This window comes from Stegostoma tigrinum, chromosome 24, assembly GCF_030684315.1.
Source record: "Stegostoma tigrinum isolate sSteTig4 chromosome 24, sSteTig4.hap1, whole genome shotgun sequence".
In the NCBI taxonomy this organism is placed as follows: Eukaryota; Metazoa; Chordata; class Chondrichthyes; order Orectolobiformes; family Stegostomatidae; genus Stegostoma; species Stegostoma tigrinum.
In genome coordinates, this window is record NC_081377.1 from 509,884 (window position 1) to 536,178 (window position 26,295).

General features: G+C 43.7%; 1 protein-coding gene across 2 annotated transcripts in view; it reads right to left on the minus strand.

Moving 5' to 3' along the window:
- Positions 1-26,295, minus strand: part of nipal3 (NIPA like domain containing 3) — a 69,540-nt gene that overhangs the window by 37,508 nt on the left and 5,737 nt on the right. Inside the window, exon 2 of one of the 2 annotated variants that reach the window (XM_048557913.2) lies at positions 20,754-20,822. The exons of the other annotated variant lie outside the window; for it this stretch is intronic. Within the exon in view, the coding sequence (XP_048413870.1) occupies positions 20,754-20,822 (69 nt within the window). The remainder of the gene's footprint in view (positions 1-20,753; positions 20,823-26,295) is intronic. 2 annotated transcript variants of the gene reach the window in all.

A 26,295-nucleotide genomic window follows, 5' to 3' on the forward strand; every position in this document is an offset into this window, starting at 1 on the left:
GGTGGGGGGCAGGTGCAGAGAAAGAGGACAAGGTACACATTGTGGAGTTTCAGTCTATTTCATCCAAATTCTTCAGATGCACAGATTTTGGTCTTCAGCAACAGAGAGATACAGAGAGCAAGTGTTTGGAAATAGCCAGAATAAGAATAGACCATTTTAGCTTGTCGAGCCCATTTCACCTTTCCAACATGGTCATGGCTGATCCTCCCCAGACCCATTGATACCGACAGCTTCTAGGAATCTATTTATGAAATATATTCAATGACTTTGCCTCCATAGCCTTCTGCAGGAGAGAATTCCACAGGTACCACACCTTCGAGACAACATTCCCTCTAATTTTGTTTTCTTCCGTGTGACTCTCAGGAGATTTGTGCGCATCCGCAACTTCCAAAACAAAGTCAATGCTGGGAATGGAGTGAGCACGGTGATTGGTGCGGGTAAACCCTTCAGAGTGGCTGTACGGCTACACAGCTGAGAAGGAAAGTTACTTCAATGGAGAAATATCTCATCTCAGACACAAGTTACTCACCACACATCAGAGACCACATTTCCCAATTCTTGTCTGCCCCAGCCATGTGAAACATCACCCTGCCTCTGCCTCCATCCCAGGTAGAACTGTACAGTTCATGAGATGCAATCTAAATGAAGATGGGATAGAACAGTAGTCACAATTGTACTGATGTCTGCACCAGCTAAAAAGGGACTTTTTGATTTACTCCTGCTCCTATGTTCAACATGCAAACGGCACCAAGATTAGTTTTAAATGATGCAGATTGAATATTAAACATTGAGCAAGGACAACAAAATCTTACTGGTCTTTTGTTATGAACCACTGAGCCCCTCAGTTACAGTAAGCATGTAACTGAGTCTTGAAAATGAATTACTGTATAGAACATAAGCTGGACCACTCAACATCTGTTAGTGTTCCATACAAAGTACCCCCCTGTTCCATTTACCCCTACCTGACCTTTCAACTTACTGTTCTATCCCTTTCTCTCTTATACACAAATCATTTTCTTTTTCAAACAGTTTGCCTCTACTCATTTGTGTAATACCATTCTAAACAATCCCTAAAGTAAAGTCTAATTTTTAAATTGGGTTTATTCACAGCTAAAGTATTGCCTTTTCTTAAACAGGTTTAATTTAAACATCTGCAATTGTGATGAGAGATCCACGAAGTAGTACTTTGAAATACAGACAGATGTACAGCATGGAAATAGTCCCTTTGGTCCAACTTATCCATGTGGCCAGATATCCTAAATTAATCTAGTCCCATTTGCCAGCATTTGGTCCATATCCCTCGAAACCCTTCCTATTCATATAGATGCCTTTGAAATGTTGTAATTTTACCAGGCTCCCTTCTTCTGGCAGCTCATTCATACACACACAAGCCAGTCTCATGTTAAGCCAATGTCCTCTAGTTTTGGACACCCCACCCTGAGGGAATAAAATGTTGTCTATTTATTCTATCCATGTTCCTCATGATTTTATAAACCTCTATAAAAGGTCCCCCCCTCAGCCTTTGATGGTCCAGGGAAAACAGCCCCAACCTATTCAGCTTTTCCCTGCAGCTGAAACCCTCCAAATCTGACATCAAAACACTCTTTATACAGCAGGAAGACCAGAAATGCACACAGTATTCCAACAGTGTCCTAACCAGTATCCTGGACAGCTGCAACTTGACTACCCCTCTTACATGCAATGCACTGTTCAATGAAGACAAGCATGCCAAACGCCTTTTTCACTATCCTGTCTACCTGCAACTCCACTTTCAAGGAACTATGAACCTGCACACCAAGGTCTCTTTCTACAGCAGCACTCCTCAGGGCATAACCGTTAAATGTATAAGTCCTGCACTGATTTGCCTTTCCAAAATGCAGCACCTCACATTTAACTAAATTAAACTCCATCTGCCACTCCTCAGTCCACTGGCCCATCTGATCAAGATCTCGTCGTACTATGAGGTAACCTTCGCTATCCACTACCTGTCCTATTTTGGCATCATCCGCAAACTCACTAACCATACCACCTGAGTTCACATCCAAATCATTTATATAAAAATGATGAAAAACATTGGACCCACTGCCAATCCTTGTGGCACACCACAGGTAACAGGCCTTTAGTCCGAAAAGCAACCCTTCACCACTTCCCTCTGTCTTCTACCTTCGAGCCAGTTCTCTATGCAAATCTCCTTGTATTCCAGGTGATCTAATAGTTTTCCCTGTATTCCATGTGATCTAACATTGCTAACCAATCTACCATGAGGAACCTTATCAAAGGTGAATTGCTCTGCCCCCATCAATCCTCTGTTACTTCTTCACAAAAAACACAATCAAGTTAGTGAGACATGACTTTCAAGGCACAAAGCCATCTTGACCACCTCTAATCAATCCCTGCCTTTCCAAATACATGTAAATCCTGTCCCTCAGGACTCCCTCCAACAAGCTGCCCACCACTGACGTCAGGCTCACTGGTCTATAGTTCCCTGGCTTTTCCTTACCACCTTTCTTAAATAGTCGTACCACATTGGCCAACCTCCAGTCTTCTGGCACCTCACCCATGGCTATCAATGATATAAATATCTCAGCAAGGGGCCCAGCACTCACTTCCCTAGCTTCCCACAGAGTTCTAAGGTATACCTGATCAATTCCCAGAGATTTATCTACCTTTATGAATAAGATTTTTAATGAGTACTCTGCATCCATATTCACTGGGGAGAGGGACATGACGGGTGTTGATGTTAGGGATAAATATTCGATTACTCTTGGTCAAGTCAGCTTAGATCGGGGGACGGGGTGGGGTGAGAAAGTGTGTTGGGTATTCTAAAAAGCATTAGGGTGGACAAGTTCCCAGGTCCTGATGGGATCTATCCCAGGTTACGGAGGGGAGTGAGAGGCGAAATAGCTGGGGCTTTAACAGATATCTTTGCAGCATCCTTGAGCACAGGTGAGGTCCCAGAGGACTGGAGAATTGCTAATGTTGACGCCTTGTTTAGGAGGGGTACCAAGTATAATCCAGGTAATTATAGAACAGTGAACCTGATGTCAGTGGTGGGGAAGCTGCTGGAGAAGATACTGAGGGATAGGATCTATTTACATTTGGAAGAAAATGGGCTTATTAGTGATAGGCAGCATGGTTTTGTGCAGGGAAGGTCATGTCTTACCAACTTGATAGAATTCTTTGAGAAAGTGACAAAGTTGATAGATGAGGGAAGGCCTGTAGATGTCATATCCATGGAATTGAGCAAAGTGTTGGTTAAGGTTCCCCACGGTCGGCTGATGGAGAAAGTGAAGTCGCATGGCATCCAGGGTGTACTAGCTAGATGCATAGAGAACTGGCTGGCAACAGGAGACAGAGTTGCAGTTGAAGTAAGTTTCTCAAAATGGAGAACTGTGACCAGTGCTGTTCCATGGGGATCCATGTTGGGACCACTGTTGTTTGTGATATACATAAGTGATCTGGAGGAAGGTATAGATGGTCCGCTTAGTAAGTTGCAGATGACACTAAGATTGGTCGAGTAGCAGATAATGAAGGGGACTGTCAGAGAACGCAGCAGAATATAAATGGAATGGAGAGCTGGGCGGAGAAATGACAGATGGAGTTCAATCCAAGCAAATGCAAGGTGACGCATTTTGGAAGATCCAATTCAAGAGCAAATCAGACTATAAATGGAAAAGCCCTGGGGAAAACTGATGATCAGAGAGATCTGGGTGTTCAGGTCCACTGTACCCTGAAGGTGGCAACACAGGTCGATGGAACGGTTAAGATGGCATGCAGCATGCTTTCATTCATCGGACAGGGTATTGAGAACAAGAGTTGGCAAGTCATGTCACAGTTGTGTAGGACTTTGGTTCGACCACATTTAGCGTACAGCGTACAGTTCTGGTCACATTACCAAAAGGATGTGGATGTTTTGGAGAGGGTGCAGAGGAGGTTCACCAGGATGTTGCTTGGTATGGAGGGCACTAGATATGAAAAGTGGTTGAGTAGATTAGGATTATTTACGTTAGGAAGATGGAGGTTGAGGGGGGACCTGATTGAGGACTACAAAATCGTGAGTGATACAGACAGGGTGGATAGCCAGAAGCTTTGCCCCCTCCACCAAAGAGTGGGGGACTCAATTACTTGGGGGTCACGATTTCAAGGTGAAGGGGGAAATGTTGAAGTAAAGTGAAGTGGAAAGTTCTTTACACAGAGGATGGTGGGTGCCTGGAACACATTGCCAGCAGAGATGGTAGAGGTGGGCACGAAACATGAATGGGCAGGGAGCAGAGGGATGCAGATCCTTGGAAAATAGGCAACAAGTTTAGAGAGAGGATCTGGATCGGCGCAGGCTGGGAGGGCTGAAGGGCCTGTTCCTGTGCCTGTGCTGTAATTTTCTTTGTTTTTATTCATTTTAAGACGTCCAGCACCACCACTTCTGTAACATGGTCATTTTTCAAGATATCGCTATCTATTTTCCCTAAGTTCTCAAACTTCCATATCCTCCACCACAATAACCACTGATACTAAACAAGTATTTTGCAACTGCCCCATCTCCTGCAGTTCCACATACAGGTGGCCCTGCTGATCTTTAAGAGGCCCGATTTTCTCCCTAGTTACCCTTTTGCCTTTAATGTATTTATAAAATCCCTTTGAATTCTCCTTAAGCATTTTTGCCTAGCCATCACATATATCCTTTTAGCCCTCCTGATTTGCATTCAAGATTTTTTTGATTCAATTTGATTCATTAGTTTCAAAGTACCTCAGTATGTGTGACAAGTATTCTTATGTGTTTTATAGGCAGATCGAGTGTATCAGGGTAACAGAACAGAGTGTAGGATACAATGTTACAGCTAGCAAGAAGGTGCAGAAAGTTTAACATTAACATTGAAGAGGTCCTTTGAAAAATCTGATAACAGCAGGGAAGAAGCTGTTCTTGAATCTGTTCGCACAGGTATATAGTTGTACATCCGGGGTGAGAAAGGTCTTTGATTATGTTGGTTTCTTTCCCAATGCAGTGGGGAAATGTAGATGAGTCAATGGATGGGAGGCCGGTTTGCATGATGACTGGGCATTATCCACAACTCTCAACTTTCTTTCGGTTTTGGGAAGAGCAGTCGCCATAACACACCATGATGCATTCAGATAAGAGACCAACTTTGTCCATTCTTAAAATGATTTCTGTGGGAGCCAACAGTGAAATGTAGCAGAATCACCAACTATCTGCATCACCTACAAAGGAAGGCTAGTCATTCTACATCCAAAGTAGCAAAGTGTGGAGCTGGATGAACACAGCAGGCCAAGCAGCATCTCAGAAGCACAAACACTGACGTTTCGGGCCTAGCCCTTCCATCAGAAAAGGGGGATGGGGAGAGGATTCCGAAATAAATAGGGAGAGAGGGGGAGGTGGACTGAAGATGGATGGAGGAGAAGATGGAGAGGACAGTATAGGTGGGGAGGTAGGGTGTGGATAGGTCAGTCCAGACAGGCCAAGGGGGCAGGATGAGGTTGGTAGGTAGGAGTGGTGGGGAGAGGAGATTTGAAGCTCCACATTGATACCATTGGGCTGCAGGGTTCCCATGTGGATTTCACCTGCTTCAAAATCCAGCCCCCCCCCACCCGACTGCATCCCCAAAACCAGCCCAGCTTGTCCCCGCCTGCCTTACCTGTTCTTCTTCTCACCACTCCCCTCCCCCCACCTCAAGCCGCACCTCCATTTCCTACCTACCAACCTCATCCTGCCTCCTTGACCTGTCCGTCCTCCCCGGACTGACCTATCCCTTTCCTACCTCCCCACCCATCTTCTCCTCTATCCATCTTTGGTCCGCCTCCCCCTCTCTCCCTATTTATTTCAGAATCCTCTCCCCATCCCCCTTTTCAGATGAAGGGTCTAGGCCTGAAACGTCAGCTTTTGTGCTCCTAAGGTGCTGCTTGGCCTGCTCTATTCATTCAGCTCCACACTTTGTTAGCTTGCATTCTCCAGCATCTGCAGTTCCCATTATCTTCATTCTACATGTAAATCTGATTTGAGAAAGGTACTATACTAAGGACTAAGTGGGGCTGTTGGAAATGAGGAGAGCGAAGTGGGGTGAAGGAACAAGGGGAGCATGCTGCCTCCAGAAATGTAATGAGAAACAGTGAAAATAGATGGATGAGGAGTTCAATGGTAGTACTTTGGTCCCAACGTCCTGGATGATGGTAACAAGAGGTTTAATCGCCTCAGAGAAGCTGTCAAAGTTAGAGAATCCATCTTCAAATGTCACCTTGCATGAATCAAATCCACTAACCTCAGCCACTGTTCAATGCACCATATCCCAACTTACGTACCAACAATCTCTATCAATCAAGGCTTATATCTTGGGTGCCTCTTCACAATGGAAGGCAGACATTGAGGAGATTCAAAAATCATCTCCAGAACGCCTGTGCTACTTTCCACCGTTCAGAGTGTTTGATGATAAAGACCTTAAACTCCAAAGCAAGCGCATGGCTTATGTGACAACAGTTATCAGCCCTCCTTTACGTGTTAGACATGGATAACATATAGACATCTGAAATCTCTCAAGAAATATCACCAGCAATTCTTCCTCAAAATGCTCAAATTCAAATTGAAATTTAGGAGCTCCAATAACAGTGTTATTTCTCAGGCCTGAATTCTCAACATCAGGCACTGTTTACTGTCAATCCACTGCATCTGAAAAGGGACATCATCTGCATGTCTGACAAGACTTCTGACACAAGCTATCTGAACGAACATTATCATGGCAAACATTTGAGGGCAGCAGAGGAACAATTTCAAGGAAGCCCTCAAAGCCTCTGCAAGAAAACAGAGTCCTGCTAAATCTCAACTGTAGAAATTTCTTAACCAAACTAGAAAAGAAGCAACCACAAAGACGCCAACTATCTTCAGCATCTTCAAGCAGCTCAAGTGGAGGCCAAGCACATATAATGGAACAGTATACCAAAACCCTAGCATCCCACTCACCCTCCTGTGCCAGGGTTTGTACATACAGCATTTGAGTGTATAGTCACCTCAGGTCCCACAACTCTGGGCCAGAAGAAAATCATCCTTAATCCTGTGGAACTGTTGTAAAGACAGTTTTTTTTTAAATTTTTCCCTTATTCTTCATTGTGGTCTGAAATGGGGAAATAAAAACTTTTTTCAAAAAGGCAAGAGAGTTACATTGAGGGATTGAAGTAGTTTTGGTAAAGCATCTAAATATTGTTTGCACCAATGCTGATTCAAGCACCGTTTGGAATATGATTTGCAGATGAGCTAGAGCTACAGGCTCTGCACAAATGGAGATTCAGCCAGCAGCAAGTAACTGTTTGGTCTGTGGACTAATGACCTGTTATCAAAGACAAACGCCTTCTGCCTGCCAAAAACAGTGTGATCGGTTCTCAATAAGCTAAACAGTTTAGAACTGCAGATAAGAGAGTGAGAAACCATCAGTTCTCTGCAGGAAAGCTTGTTTTTTTTCCTTCAGCAGGGTTGTAAGCGGTTTCTTTTTTATTAATAATCATAGACCTTTATAACCAGACCTTTATGATCCAGTCACCCTGTGCCTCCTGCAAACAAGAGAAAGCATCTGACGAAAATTAACGAGCAGTGCTCTGATAGGCACAAGATCATCTCAGCAAATCCTGCTAACAGAGACCAAACAGCTTTTCCACTTTTGCCCTTCACCCATAATTCTCGCTTCTTCTCCATGCATGCACTGAGTTGGGGGGAGGGGGTGGTGAAGAGAGCAAAAGAGGGAGCGCTCTCTCTCTCTCGCCCTCAAGAGAGAGGGCGTGCAAGCTCAAAGGAAGTTAGGGATTTAATTAGTAGAGTTATAAGCCAATGGTTTATAATTGTTTTCTTGTAGCTAGACTCTATTTATTTGTAGTAATTCCTCTGAAGTTCAGAAACTTACTCCGTTCTTTATCTGTCACGCTGGATCTAAAAGACAGGCAAATTGGAAAATTCTATATATGTTTTTAAAATCTTGAACTTTTGTTATAGCTCTGGGAATAATAGGGCTTGATTTTCAGTACGTTATCCTACTGAGATGGAAGCCTAGAAGACGAAGTTGACAAAGATACTAAATACACCTAAATGGTTAATTTTGGTGCAATCCAGGAGAAAGCAACCCACTTGATTGGCACCACATTCACAAACATCTACTGCCTCCTTCACTGACACTAGGAGCAGCACCGTGCACTGTCAAAATACACGGCAGAAATGCACCAAGGCTCCTTATACAGCATCTTGTAAACACAATCTTTACTATCTGAAAAGGTCAGTGCTGCCAATACATGGGAACACCATCAGCTGCAATTCTTTTCCAAGCCACTTATCTTCCTGACTTGGAAACATATTGCCATTCTTTCATTGTGGGTCAAAATCCTGGAATATGGTTCCTAAGGGCACTGTGGGCCTACCTAAAACAGACAGTTCAAGGCAGCAGTTCACCACCACCCTCTACACCACAACCAGAAGCAATAAATACTGGCCCAGACAGCAATACCCTCAACCCATGAGTAGATAAAAAGAATTATGTGCTTTGCATCACCCACCCACAACTAGCATTGCTTCAAATCTAATATCTACATTCCACAGCTTACCAACTTTCAAGCATAGCAGCGACATTATTGAAATTCAGTCTAGGCCCGAAACGTCAGCTTTTGTGCTCCCAAGATGCTGCTTGGCCTGCTGCGTTCATCCAGCTCCATACTTTGTTATCTTGGATTCTACAGCATCTGCAGTTCCCATTATCTCTGAACACATTGACATCTCTCTTGTAGAGAGTGGTTTACAACCTCAGGCAGCAGAAAATAACTGCAGGGATAAGAGCATTCTTCTCAAATCCCATTCCTCCTTCATTCCAATATCTTATTTATAAGTTGTACATGGTCTAAGAACACAATTTCACCTCTTCACACATCACAACCAACCCTCAGCCCTTTTCTACTCCAGATACCTGAAAGGTGCGGTCTTTCCAGGCCATGTCAGAACAATAAGGCGGCAGCCATGGAGACACACCAATTTGACAATGGCAGCAACTGGGATTTTACCTAGCAAGATATCTGGCAAGAGTGAGCTGCAGCCAGCTACCAGGAGAAAAGGATTGTGCAGATGCCAGCTCACTAGGAGATTGAATAAGATCAAACAGACCACCCAGCAAAGTTACATGTGTTTTGTTGACCATGCACGGTTTTCCACACTACCATGGAGGGCTGTGCCAAAATTGGTAGAACTGACCCACAGACCAGTCAAGCAGCAGCCTGCCAGTCATCATGCACGGAATTCTACCTTACAATGTCCCAGACACCACCATCCCAGAATATGCTTTTCCTCCTGACAGGCAGGCTCAGCAGATGTAGCAGCACAGTGGCATACAATCAGGAAGGAACTGCAGTGAGAGATTTCAACATTGACTGTGGACTCATGAACGCAAATGGCATCAGGTAGACACCCCTTTGACATATATTGGGATTACCATCAATGAAATCTTCACTTTTAACACCTGTTAACACCATAACACTGACCAGAAATATAACTGGATCAAACTACAAGAGATCTGCAAGTAACATCAATCCCTGACTCTTCAAAAGCATTCATGAAGCACAGATCTAGAGTGCAATCGAAAACTAGGCAAGTGGAGAGTATAAGTGTAGTTTCTCATACTCAAGAAGCGTCTTACTAACCAAAGTAAAACAGTCCACTTGATCAATGCCCTGGCAGCCATCATCAAAATGTATTCTTCACCACTGGCCCATTGAAAGCACACAAGATACATCACAGCAACTTTGACAGTGCCTCCCAAACACATGACATCAAGGTGGTAAGGAAAGGAGATGCATAAGAACATGATTGCCATCTAAATCTCATCCTCAGGATCACAAACCTTCAGAAGGATTACAGCACAAAGGCCCATCGTGTTGCTGCTTGCTTTCTAATGGAGCAACTGATAGAACATAGAACAGTACAGCACAGAACAGGCCCTTCAGCCCATAATGTTGTGCCGACCATTGATCCTCATGTATGCACCCTCAAATTTCTGTGACCATATGCATGTCCAGCAGTCTCTTAAATGACCCCAATGACCTTGCTTTCACAACTGCTGCTGGCAACGCATTCCATGCTCTCACAACTCTCTGTGTAAAGAACCCGCCTCTGACATCCCCTCTATACTTTCCACCAACCAGCTTAAAACTATGACCCCTCGTGCTAGCCATTTCTGCCCTGGGAAATAGTCTCTGGCTATCAACTCTATCTATGCCTCTCATTATCTTGTATACCTCAATTAGGTCCCCTCTCCTCCTCCTTTTCTCCAATGAAAAGAGACTGAGCTCAGTCAACCTCTCTTCATAAGATAAGCCCTCCAGTCCAGGCAGCATCCTGGTAAACCTCCTCTGAACCCTCTCCAAAGCATCCACATCTTTCCTATAATACGGCGACCAGAACTGGACGCAGTACTCCAAGTGCAGTCTAACCAAAGCTTTATAGAGCTGCAACAAGATCTCACGACTCTTAAACTCAATCCCCCTGTTAATGAAAGCTCAAACACCATATGCTTTCTTAACCACCCTGTCCACTTGGGTGGCCATTTTAAGGGATCTATGTATCTGCACACCAAGATCCCTCTGTTCCTCCACGCTGCCAAGAATCCTATCCTTAATCCTGTACTCGGCTTTCAAATTCACCAATGACTTCCAGGCAGAATATTTTCCTTCTACTACCACACGCCGTCTTCTGTTGGCCAGCCAATTCCGTATCCAAGCAGCAAAATTGATTTAATTGATGTACTACAACTCTCCCATCTTCTCCCTGCAGCACTGCACATCTTCTCTTTTCAGGTGATAAACAAATTGCCTATCAAAGGTCTAGTTGAATCTGCCGCCACCACAATGTCAGGCAGCACATTCCAGCTCGATATGGACGTTCTTCACAATCCTTCCAACAATGGAAACAGTGCCACTGTACCCACTCTGTCTAGACACCTCAGGATTTCAAATACCTCCATCAAATCTCCTTTCAATTTTCTTTCCTCCAAGAAAAACAATCCAAGTGACTTCAATCCATGATGTAAAGTTCTTCATCCCTTGAACCATTCCAGTAAATCTTTCCTGCACTCTCCAATGTCTTCACATCCCTAATAAAAAGTGCAGAACCCAGAACTGCTGAGGCCTAACTAGGGATTTATGAAAACTTAACACAAGTGAGAGTTTTATACTCTAAGGTCCTATTTATTTGGATCAGGATTTCAAAGTTTATTTAGTCACTTTCTCAACCTATTCTTTCAGCTTCAATAACTTGAAAATGTGTTGAGCATGAAAGGCAAGTATCCAAATGAAAGGTGAAGCACTCTCCCTTAATGTTGCACTTCACTGGCTCAGTGCAAAACCCAAGTAAAATTCCAAATAATCAAAAACAGTTATGGATTGAGGTGTTTAGCAAAGCAGCCCGCAAGGAGACATCAGTGAAGGGGAGTGTAGGAATAGAGGAGGTGACAGCAAAGTAGACTGAGGGAAGAGGAGTCAGTGACGGGCAAGGATAGGAAAGAGAGGTGGTGTAGGTGAACTGGGTCAAAGAAAAGGAAAAGAGGCTACAAGAGATGAAGCCCAGAAAGAGTGGGGCACTGGAAAAACAGAAGTCTTAAAAATCGGTCAACAAAAAAAAAGCCAAAGAAAAAAAAAACTTAGTACAACCAAAGTTCTCAATTCCTTATAAATGAATGCAGAATCTCCAGCTTAAGCCTACATATGTTCAACATCTACTCTATGGGGAAAAGAATGCAGTGACACTTTTATGATGTATGCCATCAGTTGTTAATTTTAAATCGGAGACTGAGATCAGAGATTAGATTAGATTCCCTACAGTGTGGAAACAGGCCCTTTGGCCCAACAAGTCCACACTGCCCCTTGATGCACCCCACCCAGACCCATCCCCCTGTAAACCACACACCCCTGAACACTATGGGCAATTTAGCATGGCCAATCCACCTAGCCTGCACATCTTTGGACTGTGGGAGGAAACCGGAGCACCCAGAGGAACCCACACAGACACGGGGAGAATGTGCAAAGTTCACACAGTCACCAGAGGCTGGAATTGAACCTGGGTCCCTGGCGCTGTGAGGCTGCAGTGCTAACCACTGAGCCACCGTGCCACCCCAATGCTGCAAAAAGACTCAACTTCCTGATTAAAATATGCTGTGAGAATATGCATAGGAACACATTAGCTGTGACCGCATTAACCTGGAAGTTACACTTAGGGTGCTGGGTATTTTTAAGTGTGCGCCAATTATTTTGTTTCATGACTTTAAATTTAATAGAATTGATAACTGTGTATTCTCATTCTGCTTTGTGAAAGTTCAAATTCCCCATATATAAGGGACTGAGTCATAGGGAGAGGCTGGACAAGCTAGCACTTGTTTCTTTACAGACTGAGGGGAGATCTTATAGAAGTGTATAAGATCATGAGAGGCATAGATAGGGTGAATGCACTTAGTCTTTTTTCCAGGTTAAGGTAAGAGGGGAAAGAATTCATGGGAACCCAAGGGGCAGTATTTTTAAAAATACACAGAGGGTGTTATGCATATGGAATGAACAGCCAACAGAAGTGTTTGAGGTGGGTACATTAACAACATTTAAAAAGGAATTTGGACAAATACGTGGAAAGGAAAGGTTTAGAAGGATATGGGACAAGTGCACGGAAATGGGGTTAGCGTGAATGGACATTGCGGTCGGCATGTGCCAGTCTGTCTCCATGCTATAGGACTCTATGACTCTGTATATTAACACAAATACGGAAAGCATTGTAACATGACTGCAAAACTAACGGCGGGGGGGGGGGGGGGGGGGGGGGTGGGGAAGAAGAGGAGGAGTATGTGTAAAACTGCAGGCAACACGGAAATTGAACATATAAGCCTCTACAAATATATGAAGAAAAAGATTAATAAAGATAAAACATAGGACCCTTACAATCAGAACTGGGGATTAAAGAAATGAAAGAATTGAGCACATATTTTGGTTCTGCCTTCACAAATGAAAGTGCAAATAACCACCCATAAATGTTAAGGCGCTGAAGGTCCGAAGCGGGGGCAGAATTGAAGGAAATGAGTATGAATAAGCAAATATTGTTGGGAAATTAATGGGGTTAAATGCTGACAGATCACCAGGGACTAATAATCGATATTCCAGAGTACTAAGTGTCCCTAAAAATACTGGTGGTCACCTTCCAAAATTCTATAGACAAGGGAGCAGTTCCTACAGATTGGAGAGAGGCCAAATATAACCACATTACCTAAAATGAGAACAAGGAAAAAAAATTGAATCAAGACCAGTTAGTCAAAAACTAGTACTGAGGAAAACGCAGGAGGCAATGACAAAAGACATAATATCTGAACACTTCAAAAGCATTAACAGGATCAAACAAAGCCAACACTTTTTTAAAATTCATTCAAAGAAGGGGTCATCACTGCCTAGGTCAATATTTATGCCCATCCCTAACTGCCTAAAAAGCTGTCAAGTGTCAGCCACATTGTGTGGATCTGGAGTCACATGTATGCCTGACCAAGAGAAAGATGGCATTTCCTTACCGAGGAGACATTAGTGAACCAGACGGGTATTTGGCAACAATTAACAATGGATTCCTTGTCATCATTAGACTCTTAATTCCAGCTTTTTAGTGAACTCAAATTTCACCACCTGTTGTATGGGAATTCGAACACAGGTCCCCAAAATGTTACCTGGGTCTCTGAACTAAGTGTACGTCAATAATACCACAATGACTATCCGTAAATAATAAACCTAATGGAACTTTGAGGATGTAACTAATAGAATAGGAAAAGGACAATGAGTAGTGTGGTGTATTTGGATTTTTAGAAGGCTTCTGTTAAGTCCCTCATAAAAGTGGCTAGTAAGGAAAGTTAAAGCACATGGGACAAGGGTAATATATTGGCATGGATTGAGAATTGGTTGACCAACAATACACAATAGTGGGAATAAATGGGTTTTTATTCTCCCACGTGCCAACATAAAACTGCACAGGGTTGAGAGGAGGATGCAAGGAAGCTTCAGGGTGATTTAGATAAGTTGAACGAGTAGGCAAAAACATGGCAGATGCAGTATAAAAGCTAAATGTCAAGTTATACACTTCAGTGAGAAAAACTGAAAGGAAGAGAATTATTTAAAGAGAGATATATAATCGGGAAATGTGAATGTATAGATAGATCTGGGTATCATTGTACACTTATCAATAAAAGTAGACAGCATATGCTGTAATCAGTTAATAAGGCAAAATGGTATATTCACTCATTGCGAGAGGATGTGCATTCAAAAGTAGGAATCTCTTACTGCAGTTATACAGGACCTTTTAAGACCACACCTGGAATAATGCTTGCAGGGTTAGTCTCCCTATCTGAGAAAGGATTAGTCTGCCATTTACAGTGCAGCGAAAAATTCCTGTGACACATATGAGGGTGGCAGGACTACCTTACAGAGGAGAGATGGAGGTGGTCTCAGAACTATCTCTATGAGCAGAGGTTTGACCGGGTCTATACTCACAAGGGTCTACAAGGATGGGACGGCACGGTGGCTCAGTGGTTAGCACTGCTAGCCTCAGGCAACTGTATGTGCCAAGTTTGCACATTCTCCCATATTTTCCTCCAGGTGCTCTAGTCTCCCCTCTCAGTCCAAAGTTGTGCAGGCTAGGTGGATTGGCCATAGTGTTCAGGGATGTGTAGACTTCGTGGGTTACAGAGAAATGGGTCCGGGTGGGAAGCTCTAAGGGTCAGTGCAGGCTTGTTGGGCCAAAGGGATTGTTTCCACACTGTAGTGATTCTATGATTCTAAACTGTCCTGTAATGTCCAAGGATTTGTAGGCTGGGTGGATTAACCGTGGCAAATGAGGGATAATAGGGTAGGGGGCTGGATCTGTGTGGGATGCTCTTCAGAGGGTTACTGTAGACTCTGTCAAATGGTCTTTTTCCTACCCTTTAGGGATTCTATGATTTTGAGAGCAAATCTTATTGAAATGTGTGAAATAATTGCAGGGCTCAACGGATTGGACGTATGGTGAATGTTTCCCCTGGTTTTAGGGGTCTAAAACTAAGCTTCAGTCTCTAGATGTGGGTAGGCCATTTAGGACAGAGATGAGGAAACACTTCTTCACTCAAAACAGTAGTGAAGCTGTGGACTTGTCTACCATAAAAAAGGGTGAGAAGCCAAGTCAATTACTCGAGAAGATAAAATTAAATTAAATTTTAGTAGAATCAAGGTGAATGGGCTAAAAGCAGGAATATAGCATTGAGACAGAGGAGCAGCCATTATAACTTGAATGGCAGGGCAGGCTTAAAGGGAAATGTCCACTTCTGGTCCTAGTTCTGTGTTACAGGTCCATTCTGCATAATCACTCTTGAAAGAACAATCTTTTCACCTTAAGAATCAAATACCGTAACCCCTTTAAGTCAAACCTATTAAACAAACATGAAGTAAGGATAGGCCATTCAGCCTCTCAAACCTACTTTGCCAATCCATCCAATTGTAACCTTAGATTCACAACAGTCTACCTGATAAGCATGGGTTCAATTCCCACACCAGCTGAAGTCACCACAAAGGATTCTCCTTCTCAACCTCTCACCTCTCCTGAGGCAAGATGAACCTCAGGTAAAACCACCACCAGTCATCTCTCTCTAATTACAGAGCATTCCTACGGTCCTCTAGGGCTATGCTGACTTTACTTTTTGCCCCAATATCACCTCACCCCTTGCTTAACAATAATCTATTTAGTACTGCCTCAAAAAATAAGTCAAGGATTCTACTTCCACCACCCTTAAGGAAGGGGTTTCCAAAGATTCATATCCCTCAGAAAAGAATTTCACAATTTTTCAAGTGGTCAACTCCTGATATTTAAATACAAACTTCTAATTTCAGATACCCACATGGCAGGGAACATCCTTCTTGGGTAGAAAGCAAAAATGCATACATCATTGGGTGTAGAAGTCCAAAACAAAAAAACCCTTTATACTTAAGCAGACCACAGGTGTAAAAGACGTCCCAAAAATGTTCTACAATCAGCTTCACTTGTGAAGTATAATCACTGTGTTGATGTAGGAAACAATGCAGTTATTCACACAAAGGGAAGTTCCAGAAACAGCAATCTGTTAACGGCCAGACAAACTGCTTGTGTGTTGGTCATTGAGGAATCAATACTTGGCTGTTAAGCACTACAGTGCCTGCCATATATCACTCTCTGAAGGCCTCAAACTTTTTGAAAAGTAACAAAATCAAGTAGAATTGCAACAATTGTCAGAATACCTGTACAAGCAAATCTGTAAATAGCCAATGACCACTCTAAAGTGCTGATGGCCATGTAAATGCAGGAGAACACACACAAGTCGGAACATGCAACTATGAAATAGCAGTGCAAACATTAACATTGTACACTAACATCACAACCCACTCGTGTTGTATGATATTGGCATACACACTGTGCATGCTAATCTCTTTACTAATGTCATTTGGCGAATTCGGCTTCAACAGGGTCAGCAAAAGTCAAAGAAGCCATTTTAGAAACAAAAAATTCACGAAGTGACCAAGAAACAGGCACTACAGAATCCAATCTCACCCACTGCATATCTACCTTGCAGAACTCCTTCATACTTAACGGCCCAAAACAGAAATTATTGCAAAAAACTTGACAGGTCTGTCAGAATGTGAGAAGAACAAACAGAGTTAACATTTCGAGTCTGAAGACCCTTAAAGTCATTGGGATGTGCAGCATGGAAAGACACCCTTGGGTCCAACTCATCCAAGCCAACAGACATCCCAATCTGATCTAGTCCCATTTGCCACCATTTGGCCCATATCTCTCTAAACCATTCCTATTCATATACCCAGCCAGATGCCTTTTGAGTGTTCTAACTGTACCAGCCTGCACTACATCTTCTAGCAGCTCATGCCATATATGCACCACCCTCAGTGTGAAAACATTGTCCCCTAATGTACATTTTAAATCATTCCACCTTCACCTTAAACTGATGCCCTCTAGTTCTGGGCTCCCTTACTCTGGGGAAAAGATGTTAACTATTCACCCTATCCATGCCCCTCATGATTTTACTAACTTCCCAGCCTCCGACACTCCAAGAAAAATAGCCCCAGCCTATTCAGCTTCTCCAAATATCGCTTCAACCCTCCAACCCTGGTAACATCCTCAAGTCTTTTCTGAACTCTTTCAAGTTTCACAACATCCTTCCTATAGCAGGGACCAGAACTGAATGCAGTATTCCAAATGCAGCCTAACCAACATCCCAATTCCTATACTTAATGCATTGCCCATTAAAGGCAAGAATACCAAATGCCTCCTTCACTATTCTGTCCACCTACAATTCCACTTTCGAGGAACTATGAGCCTGTACTCTTTCGCCAGCAACACTCCCTAAGACTTTATCATTAAATCTGCAAGTCCTTCCATGATTTGCCTTTCCAAAATGCAGCCTCTCACATTTATCTAAATTAAACTGCATCTGCCACTCCTCAATCCATTAGCCCATCTGATTAGGTCCTGTTGTACCGAGATAACCTTCTTTGCTGACCACTACAACACCAATTTTGGTGTCATCTGCAAATTTACTAACCATATCTCCTGTATTCAGATACAAATCATTTAGAGAAATGACAAGCAGCTGTGGACCCAGCACCAATCCCTGCAGTGCGTCGCTGGTCACAGGCCTCCAGTCCAAAAAGCAACCCTCCACCACCACAGTGGCTCAGTGGTTAGCACTGTTACCTCACCACCGCCAGGGACCCAGGTTCAAATCCAGCCTCGGGCAACTGTCTGTGCAAACTCCATACAATCTCCCTGTGTCTGTGTGGATTTCCTCCATATGCTCTCGTTTCCTCCCACAGTCAAGAGATGTGCAGGTCAGGTAGCTCAACTTATGCTAAATTGCTGATAGTGTCTGGGATGGGAAATGCAGGGATATGGTAGGGGGTGGATCTGGGCGGAATACTCTTTGGAGGCTCCTTGTGGACTCATTGGTCTGAATGGCCCACTTCCACACAATATGGATTCTATTAATCACCTTCCAGCAAGTTTGGTATTCAAATGTCTAGTCCTCCCTGTAGTTTAAGTGATCTAACCTTGCTAACTGGTCTGCCATGCAGAACCTTGTTGAACAGCTTGCTTAAGTCCACATAGATCATCGAAAGAACTGCAGACGCTGAAAATCAGGAACAATACCAAAGTTGCTGGAAAAGCACAGCCAGTCTAGCAGCATCCGAGAAGGAAAAAAACAAAGTTAACATTCAGGGTCCGGTGACCCTTCCTCAGAACTGGTGGCGGCTGGGAAAACGGCAGTTTATAGGCAGAAAGTAGGGAGGTGGGTGGGATAAGGAGTAAATGACAGGATAGAGCCCAAGGAGAGAGAGAAACAGTTGGACAGACAAAGGAGTTGCTAACAATCAGTCTGGAAGGGTGAATAGTTATTAATGGGGACTGTTAGTGATTAACAACAGGGGGTGTGTAATGGCAGGCTATGTGGTAATAAGGCCTGGTGTGCCGGGTAGGGGCTGAGACATGGGGACTGTTAGGCCCTAAACTCTCCTATGTCTCAGCCCCTACCCGGCACACCAGGCCTTATTACCACATAGCCTGCCATTACACACCCCCTGTTGTTAATCACTAACAGTCCCCATTAACAACTATTCACCCTTCCAGCCTTATTGTTAGCGACTCCTTTGTCTGTCCAATTGTCCTTCTCTCTCTTTGGGCTCTAACCTATCGTTTACTCCCTACCCCACCAACCTCCCTACTTCCTGCATGTAAATTGACATTTTCCCAGCTACCACCAGTTCTGAGGAAGGGACAGCAGACCTGAAATATTAACCGTTTTTCCCTTCACAGATGCTGCCAAGACCTGCTGAGTTTTTCCAACCACTTTGGTTTTGGTCCACATAGATCACGTCCACCACTCTGCTTTTGTCAATCCTCTTTGCCGTTTTTCAAAAAACTTAAATCAAGTTAGTGAGGCAAAGCCACATTCAATATGCCTAATCAGTCCTTACCTTTCCAAATACTCATAAATCCTGTCCCTCAGAATCCCCTCCAACTGTCCACCAGTGATGTTAACATCACCAGTATACAGTTTGAGATAACAAAGTGTGGAGTTGGAAGAACACAGCAGGCCAAGCATCATCTTAGGAGCACAAAAGCTGACATTTCAGGCCTAGACCCTTCATCAGAAAAATTTTTCTGATGAAGGGTCTAGGCCTGAAACGTCAGCTTTTGTGCTCCTAAGATGCTGCTTGGCCTGCTGTGTTCATCCAGCTCCACACTTTTGTTATCTCGGATTCTCCAGCATCTGCAGTTCCCATTATCTTTGGCCAGTGTACAGTTCCCTGGCTTTTCCTTACCACCTGTCTTAAATAGTGGTACCATGTTAGCCAATCTCAAAATCTTCCAGTTTGTGAACTGTGACCCTTCATCAGTTCTGCTGCAGATTTCCAGCATATGCAGTTCTTGGTTTTATTTTCATAATTTTCAAGTGTTTTAGTCAGATCACTCTTTTTTTTGAAAGAAAAGAAGTTCTGTTCAATCTTTCTCAGTAACAACGATCTCTCAGTTCTCGAATAATCCTTGTGAACCTATGTTGCACTTGCTTAATTCTTCAATATCCTTGCTATAGATTGAGGCTAAAATTGCAAAGACTGGATCTTAGCCAGGGGTCTTCTGTAATTTACAGTAAATTACAAATTCAATACAATTGATTAAGGATAAACATCAGTTTCATGCCTGGTACACACACACACACACACACACACACACACACACACACATCGCTTGATTAATGTTCAAATCAAGAACTAGAGTGCTTGAAAGGTGGTATTATATTAAAATCTCCACATATACTGCATAAATGAAACTGGCAATAATAGCCTAGATGAGTTGATGAGTACATCTGGGATTAGATTAGATTCCCCACAGTGTGGAAACAGGCCATTTGGCCCAACAAGTCCACACCGCCCTTTGGAGCATCCCACCCAAACCCATTTCCCTATACCCCACACACCCCTGAACATGGTTCCTTACATTATATTCTGGAACCAAACAAATTAAACAGCTTGTACTGCTTAATCCCACTATTAATGACCTCACAGAAAAAGGGTCCTCTCATTAAAACCAAGTGTCATTCAGTTTGGGGGCAAGAAATTTGAGTCTGAAACTAACATCTCCAAGTTAAACAAAGGCAATTACAACCGTAAGAGGACAGTGTTAACGGAAGTGAAGCAGGTAAATAGGTTAAAATGGAAGATGGTATTGAAGCACCAGAAGGAGATATTTCATAACTCAAATGCAAATGTATTCTACTGAGGAACTAAGGCTCTATGAGAAGGTCATAATCTGTAGCTAACTAAGTAAGTTAAGGACAGTATCACGTTGAAAGATGCAGCACAATGGCGCATAGATTAATGGGAGGCTTGATGATTGGAAAAAGCTTAAGACCAAGTTGTTTGAATAAAAATACAAGTTGCAAGGAAGGTACAGATAGCATTGTGCTAGATAATGTTGTCTTAAGCACCTTGCAGTCTTACACACTGATAACTTAGTCCAGCTCACTAAATGAAAGATGCTTTTACCATCCATAAAGAGGTGAACATGTGTTTTATCCCCCCCCCGCCAAGGGTTCCTTTCATGCACAAACAGGTATTAGACGCACAAGCAAAGGAACAGCCACAAGCATCACTATCAGCAAACAACTTGGAACTCAATTTCCAAGGTTGGAACTCACCTGTACATTGAGAGAGATGCTGATGACAAGGTTCCCAAAGATGGCCAGCAAAGTTCCAATTAGATTTTCCTGTCCATGAAAACAAGCAGTTAGCAAATGACAGAGAGCCAGCTCCAACACCAACAGCGTTCAAGTTTAGACAATGAAGCAATAAGCTCATTACTTTGTCTCTTAGCCTTTTAATATCTGTGCTCCCAAAATTTCATATTTTTCATTGCAATTACCTCTCATTCTTCTGAACTCCAGCAGAGTACAGGTCTGGTCTACACACCTATCCTCACATATCCAAATTAAACTGCTCAATCACTTCCTCCCTTTCCATAAGGAGCATCTTGTGGCTTAGTGGTGATGTCACTAGACTTCACAGGCCCAGGTGAATGCTCTGGGGATGTGGGTTTAATCTCCATCATAGCAGTAGCTAGCACAATATGAATTCAACAAATTAATAAATCTTCAGCTAAACCTCAGTTTGTGTATCATACATGGAAGGAAAAACTGTCATAAAAGTCCAACTACTTCATTAGTGTGCCCTAGCAAAAGAAACCCGCCCTCTTATCCCGACTGGGCTCCACAAACTCCAAACCCACAGCAATGTAGTTGATTCTATACTACCCTCCAAAATAGCTAAACAAGCTATTCAATTGTACCAAGCTACAACAAGTCATAAACCTTGTAAAACTGGATTGCTGAGCAGCAAGTAACATTCACACCAAACAAATGCCAGGCAATGATCATTTCCAATAAGAGAGAATCTAACCACTGCACTCGAACATTCAGTGATGGTACCATCACTGAATCCTCCATTATCGGCATTCAGAGTGGTACCATTGGCCAGAGACTCAACTGGAAACAGCAGTTGCAAGAGCAGTTCAAAGGCGAGGGATCTTTCAGCTCCAGAATCCATCCATCATCTTCAAGGCACAAGTCAGGAGTACGATTGAACCTTGTCAGATGGGTGCAGCTCCACCAACACTGAAGAAGCTTGACATCATCAGGATAAAGCGCCCATTTGATTGGTGCCACATCCATAAGCATCCACTCCCTCTACACAGATACACACTATCCATTACTGCTACTATTTACAAGAGGCACTGCAGGAATTCACCAAAAATACTTCCTCATCACCATCCAAAGCCATAGCCACTTCCAGCTAGAAAGACAGAGCATGTCTTTACCATGTGCAAGTTCCTTTCCAAACCAGGTCAACCAAGCTCAGCAAGTCTGGCAGCATTTGTGAAGGAAAAAATGGTTAATACTTCGAGTGAGGTGACCCTTCCTCATCCAACTATCCTGACTTGGAGATATATTGCTGTTCCTTCACCGTCAATGAGTCAAAATTCTGGAATTCCCTCCCTCAGAGCATTGTGGGTCTACCTTACAGCATGTGAACAGCTGCAGTTCAAGGTGGTGGTTCACTACCACCTTCTCAAAAGGGATGAGAGGACAGGTATATGCCAGCCAACCAGCAATGCCTGCTGCCCATGAATATAAAAATGAAGAAAAGAAATACACAAAGTGTAGCAGAGGCCACGAAATAAGGCTAATCTATTAGGGGCAAAGTGTGGAAATGGTTAGAGGATTGACTAACTGCAAAAGGCAGTGTGTTGAGATCAAGGGCCAAACAAAAAAAAATGCTGGAAAAGCTCAGCAGCAAGGCCTTCAGTTGGGTCCACCAGATCTCGCACACTTCAGCCCTTACCGCCTCACAACAGCAATAGATCCTCCTTGTCATTACCTACCATCCCACCAGTAACCAAATTAAGAGGATCATTAGCTGCCGTTTCTGCCACCTCCAGAGGGTTGCCACCACCAGACACATGTTCCCCCTCCACTCGTGTCAGTATTCCACAGGGACTGTTCCCTCCGGAACACCTTGGTCCACCCCTACTTCACTCCAAATATACCACCACAGCCCTGTGGCACCTTGCCCTGCAACTGAAGGCAACACACCTGCCTATTTACTTCCTTCCTCCCTCAGTATCCAAGGGCCAAAACACACCTTCCAGAAGTTCTTTATCTGTGCTTCACTCAATCTGGCTTACCGCATTCACTTCTTACAATGTGGTCTCCTTTACACTGGGGAAATGAAACATAGTCTGGGTGATGAATTCACAGCACACTTATGTTCTGTCCGCGAAAAAGAGCCTGAGCTTCCAAATACCTGCCACTTCAACACACCACCTTGTGGTCAGGCCAACAACTGTCTCAGGCTCACTGCAGTGCTCCAGTGAACCCAATGCAAGCTTGAAGAACAGCACATCATTTTCCCCTTAGGAACTACAGCCTTTCGGACTCAATATAGAGTTCAACAATTTTCACGTTTAAGCTCGCTCTCCCATATCCTTATCCCAACACCCACACACCAGGCCTCGTTATCACATGATCTAATGTTACATACAACCCAATGTTAACCACCAACAGTCCCCATTAACAGCTGCTCATTCTCCAAGCCTGATCATTATCAGCTCCTTGGTTTGCCCAACTGTTCTCTCTCTGTTTGGGCTCTATCTGCCCCTACTGCCTACTGCTGTGCCTCAATGTGCATTAAAAACATTTTGCTAGGTGCGAAGAGTTTTGATGAAAGGTCACTGGACTGAAACATTAACTTATTTCTCTTCAAAGATGCTGCCTGACATGCTGAGCTTTTCCAGGAATTTCTGTTTTTGTTTCTGATTTCTAGCATTTGCAGTTCTTTTGGTTTTTGTTGAGACAAAGGGGCCTTTTTCAGGAAGACAGCGGTGACTAGTGAAGTCCCACAGCAGTCTATGTTGGGACCACAACTATTCATGTTACACATCTGAACAATGGAATGGAGGGCATTGTGTCATCTGCAAACTTAGCAACAAATACAGTTGGAAGGACAGGTAGAGTTGAGGATCTGGGAAGACTCCAAAAGGACCTGTATAGGCTGGGGGAGTGGGCAAAGTAGCAGATGGAATATCATGTGGGAAAGTGTGAGGTCATGCACTTTGATAGGAAGAACAGGTGTAGATTATTTTCTACATGGGGAACGGTTTCAGAACCTGAAGTACAAAGGGACTTCTGACCCTAATTCAGGGTTCTCAAAGTTAGCGTGCGTGTTCAGTTAGCAGCTAGGAAGGCAAAAGCAATGTTCGCATTTATTTTGAGAGGGCTAAAATACGAATGTAAGGATGTACTGCTGACCCTTTATCAGGGTCTGGTCAGACCACATTTGGAATATTGCGAGCAGTCTGGGCCATATCAAAGGAAGGGCATTTTGCCCTTGGAGGGAGTCCAGAGGAGATTAACAAGAACGATGTCGGAAATGACAGGCTTGTCATCTGAGTATGTTATGCTCGTTTTTCAGAGGCCCTCACGGACTTGATGCAAAAGCAAGTCACTGGCCTGGTTACAAAATCACAATCCTTTATTATTAAGCGAGTACAAGCTGTGGAGAATCGCTGTACACAACCCAGAACAGAGTGCAGAGTATCGTGAGCGATTCTCCCCGAACAGGGGACAGCCCCCACTTTTATGCCCTTGGAATTGGCAGATACGTGAAACAATTACTACATCTGAGAACAGGATACAACTTTGATCATCATGAAGTGTATGATAGCGACAGGATGCGATTTCAAGTGGTGACAACTGCCTGGCTTGATCAAAGGTCACTGGCTTGGCCATTTCAGCTGAAATAGGGGTCGGCGGCAGCGTGGATACAGCCATAAAGGTTACAGAGCTTAATGCTTTTTGTGTTTACTGATGTTTCACACCCCTCCGTATGTTTCACACCCAATCCTATTCGGGCAGGAAATTGAGACAGCGTTCAAATACCCTGTATGAGGAGAAAAGGAGCATAAAAATTCATGGAATGTTAACACATTAACGTCTCAAAGAGCCATAGAGGACTTTGGGTCAGTACTCGATGGAGTTTAAAAAGATCGGGGGGTTGGGACGGGGTGGGGGGTTGGAATCTCTCAAACTTACAAAATATTGACAGGCCTGGATAGTGGACATACAAAAGAGGTTTCTAAAAGTAGGAGGGTTAGAACCCAAGCGCACAGCCTCAGAGTGAAGGGTCAACCTTTCAGAACTGAGATAAGGAGGAATTTCTTCAGCCAGAGGATAGTGAATCTGTGAAACTCATTTCCGCAGAAGGCTGTGGAGGCTGTCATTCAGAGTATTTAAGGCAGAGATAGATAGACTCTTGATTAGTAAGGACAGCAAAGGTTACAGGTGGAAGGTGCAATAGCTCAGTCATTAGCATTGCTGCCTCACATCACCAGGAACAAGAGTTTAATTTCACCCTTGAGTGACCGTCTGTGGAGTCTGCACATTCTCTCCACATCTGCTGATTGGAGGAAGGTGTAAGGGCGATGTCAGAGGTAGATTCTTCACATAAAGAGGGCTGGGTGTGTGTGGAATGCATTGCTGGCAATGGTAGTGGAGTCAGATACTTCAGAGACTTTTAAGCGACTCTCGGATAGGCACACGGAGGATAGTAAAATGTAGTGTATGCAGGGTAGGTTGATCTTAGTAGGATAATAAGTCAGCACAACATCATGGGCTAAAGGGCCTATGCTGTTCTATGTTCAACTCCAATCTGTAAGCATCTCACACGTCAATGCAATTGATTTTGCATGATGACAGGAAATAGTTGGACACTGGATAAGCCTATGTGCTGACATACATTCCAGCAATTGCACTACTGAAGAGTGTTGATCCAAAACTTGCCATACCCAGCCAATCTGTTTCAATACAGCTACAACACTAGCATCTATCCAGCAACATGGAAAATTGTCCAGATCACAAACAGCAGGTCAAATCCGACCTGGCTAACTACCACCATCAGAAATATGTTGGAACGGGTGGCGATTACATATGGACAGGGCAGTTAAAAAGGCATTTCGCACATTTGCTTTCATTGCTCAGTCCTTTGGGGAAAGGGGTTAGGAAGACATTTGGAGATTGGGCAGAGTAATCCTGCACAATGGCCTTTCTTCCAATATAATATTAGCATTACGATGTACTGATTGCACAACGTTCAGCACCACTTGAAACTAATCAGATACTGAATCTCTCCATGTCAAACTGCATTTGACAATACGTGATAATGGGAACTGCAGATGCTGGAGAATCCAAGATAACAAAGTGTGGAGCTGGATGAACACAGCAGGCCAAGCAGCATCTCAGGAGCACAAAAACTGACGTTTCGGGCCTAGACCCTTCATCAGAGAGGGGGATGGGGAGAGGGAACTGGAATAAATGGGGGGGGGGGGGGGGGGGAGGCGAACCAAAGATGGAGAGAAAACAAGGATAGGTAGAGAGGAGAGTATAGGTGGGGAGGTAGGGAGGGGATAGGTCAGTCCAGGGAAGACGGACAGATCAAGGAGGTGGGATGAGGTGGTAGGTAAAAATGGAGGTGCGGCTTGAGGTGGGAGGAAGGGATGGGTGAGAGGTAGAACAGGTTAGGGAGGCGGAGACAGGCTGGGCTGGTTTTGGGATGCAGTAGGGGAAGGGGAGATTTTGAAGCTTGTGAAGTCCACGTTGATACCATTGGGCTGCAGGGTTCCCAAGCAGA